A 2,500-nucleotide genomic window follows, 5' to 3' on the forward strand; every position below is an offset into this window, starting at 1 on the left:
AGGTTGAGAAAGAGAGAAAACCGAGCAGCCTGGAGGACGGGGTGTCTCTCTGAGCTGGAGCTGGAGGTTATTAGCGACTCAGTGAATGGGAAAATCTCTCCAAGGCCATTTCTCTCTCTCTCTTTCTCTCTCTCTCTCTCTCTCTCTCTCTCACTCTCTCTTGGTCTCTTTCTGTATAGCTGTAGCATCCAAGCAGGAGGTGATGAAAGAGCATCAAGCCAACACTTCAGCTGCTTAATTAGTGCAGCATGACATGGCTATCTTCAGATGAGGAAAAGAAAACGATGCCATTGAGGAAGGATCATTGCACCAGTAAACACATGGCAGATGTCAGGTCCATATCTGTGATCGCGTTTCACTTTTTATAATTAGCATTCTGCATAGATGGAGGGAAAAAACACCCATTTCTGTGTGTGTGTGTGTCTGTGTGTGTGTGTGTGTGTGTGTGTGTGTGTGACAAAATCTCAAACCTCCAGCTATTAGATCAGGCGGGACGGATGTGTGTGACTTGGGAAATGGTTTGCCGGGAGAACACTGGCGCTGCAATGTCTAATTAAATAAGAGCAAATGGGCTTACAACCTCTGTCGCTTAATTAGTCCAGGCTACACCGCTACAGAGCGAATTAATACATTCCAATTTCAGCCAAAGTCAATTAAACTTTGATTGTGATCCCGAAACACTCCACACTCTGTCACTGAAAATCTTCTCTATCTTTTTTTCTTTTCTTCACAGGAACAAACTGAGACTCGGTGCCTGGGATGAACCTCAGCGTGGGCGGACGTATTAAGTGAACCTCCACTTACCGCCACTTCGCCTGCTTCGAATTCACCCTATTTCCTTCCCTAGAACCACTTTAGGACGTAAAAAAAAGCCAAAAGACTCCGAGCAGGACGTCGGCGAGAGCGGACAGGATGTGGGACGGTTTGAGAGTTCAGGTGTTCTTCTTGTGTTTAATAGCGATGTTATGGATTACAGCAGCGTCTCGAGGCCCTCAGGAACACGGACATCGCCGCCGCCTGGCCTCCTACAGACACAGAGAGAGACGGAAGGACGGACACGTGCTCCATCGCTCTAAACGAGGATGGGTTTGGAATCAGTTCTTCGTCATCGAGGAGTACACGGGACCGGATCCTGTCCTCGTAGGTCGGGTAAGAGATGACACACGCCGCCGTTTATTTTATTTCATCTTCAGACTCGTGTACAATGGTGGACAAGATCTGTCTTTCCACAAGAAGCTTTTCATAAATTTGAGAAATCTGAGTTTTACCTCATATCCTGTTTCTACTGTTTGATTAGTTTTAGGATTAAGTTGTTCATCCTTCATGAGGACACCATCACATGATGATGATGATGATGATTTAATGTTGTCCTGGAAACAGGAACCTAGTCCAGATCTCTACAGGTTTAACATCTGAACCATTACATCATCATTTTCAGTTATAGTTCTGTAGTTTAAGTACAGGATATGCAAATTAGCTTTACAATCTAACTTTTAGCTGTGTAAAGTCATTCCCGTTAGCACTGAAGCTGTGTTTGCGTGGTTTCCTCCACCAAACATTGATTCTGTGATATTTTTCACAACTTCTGCATGGCTTAAAGCAAAAAAACAAACAAACATGAGGTTACATGAGTCCGACCTCATCGACTCTAAGCTCCAGAGCAGAAGAGTTCGGATTCTCACGAATGTAAAGGTTTTACGAATGCAAACCTAAATCCCTGTAAATGAGATGGACATGGGTTTGTAAACCTCAGCCTCCTGGAGCGGTGCTGTAGCAGTAAGTCCTGACTCATTTCCTGCTCTGTGTCTCCAGCTTCACTCCGACGTGGACACGGGGGATGGCAACATCAAATACATCCTCTCAGGTGAAGGCGCAGGAACTATCTTCGTCATCGATGATAAAACAGGCAACATCCATGCAACAAAGACGCTGGACCGTGAAGAACAAGCCGAGTACACGCTCACCGCGCAGGCCGTGGCCCGAGACACCAACAAACCTCTGGAGCCTCCGTCCGAATTCATCGTCAAGGTCCAGGACATCAACGACAACCCGCCAGAGTTCCTGCATGGACCCTACTACGCTCGCGTGGCTGAGATGTCCAACGTCGGTGAGTTTGAATTTCTCGCCTCATTTTTTCTGTTTTCAGATGAGGAGAAAAAAAACACCACGACAGCTCAGTTTCCTCATGCATTATTCACAAGCCGCTGAAATCTGACCAGGAGAAAGTCTGAAGCTGTTGTTGTTGGTATTGGTGTTGTTCATCTGCACCAGCTTGTCTACATGTGTGTGTGTGTGTGTGTGTGTGTGTGAGTTTGTTTATTTTTAACGCTCTCTTGTCGCACAATACATCATCCCAAATGTGGCTGTGTCAGGAGGTAATGATCTGTTACCCCACCATACTTTACCCCACCAGCACACAGGGGGCAGTTTGGACCGGTTCACGTTCCCACACCTCAGGGGATCGCACTCTGGATCGATTATTCTGATAATTATCAACGAT

The 2,500-nt window shown here is 46.2% G+C and overlaps 1 protein-coding gene across 2 annotated transcripts in view; it reads left to right on the forward strand.

Annotated features, from left to right (window-relative positions):
- cdh11 (cadherin 11, type 2, OB-cadherin (osteoblast)) overlaps positions 1 to 2,500 on the forward strand; it is an 84,444-nt gene that overhangs the window by 57,846 nt on the left and 24,098 nt on the right. For both annotated transcript variants that reach the window (XM_058381981.1, XM_058381982.1), the window contains exons 2-3: positions 734 to 1,149; positions 1,813 to 2,107. In XM_058381981.1, coding sequence (XP_058237964.1) covers positions 913 to 1,149; positions 1,813 to 2,107 — 532 coding nt within the window. In that variant the 5' untranslated portion in view covers positions 734 to 912. The remainder of the gene's footprint in view (positions 1 to 733; positions 1,150 to 1,812; positions 2,108 to 2,500) is intronic.

Source organism: Hemibagrus wyckioides, linkage group LG27, assembly GCF_019097595.1.
Source record: "Hemibagrus wyckioides isolate EC202008001 linkage group LG27, SWU_Hwy_1.0, whole genome shotgun sequence".
Lineage (NCBI taxonomy): Eukaryota > Metazoa > Chordata > Actinopteri > Siluriformes > Bagridae > Hemibagrus > Hemibagrus wyckioides.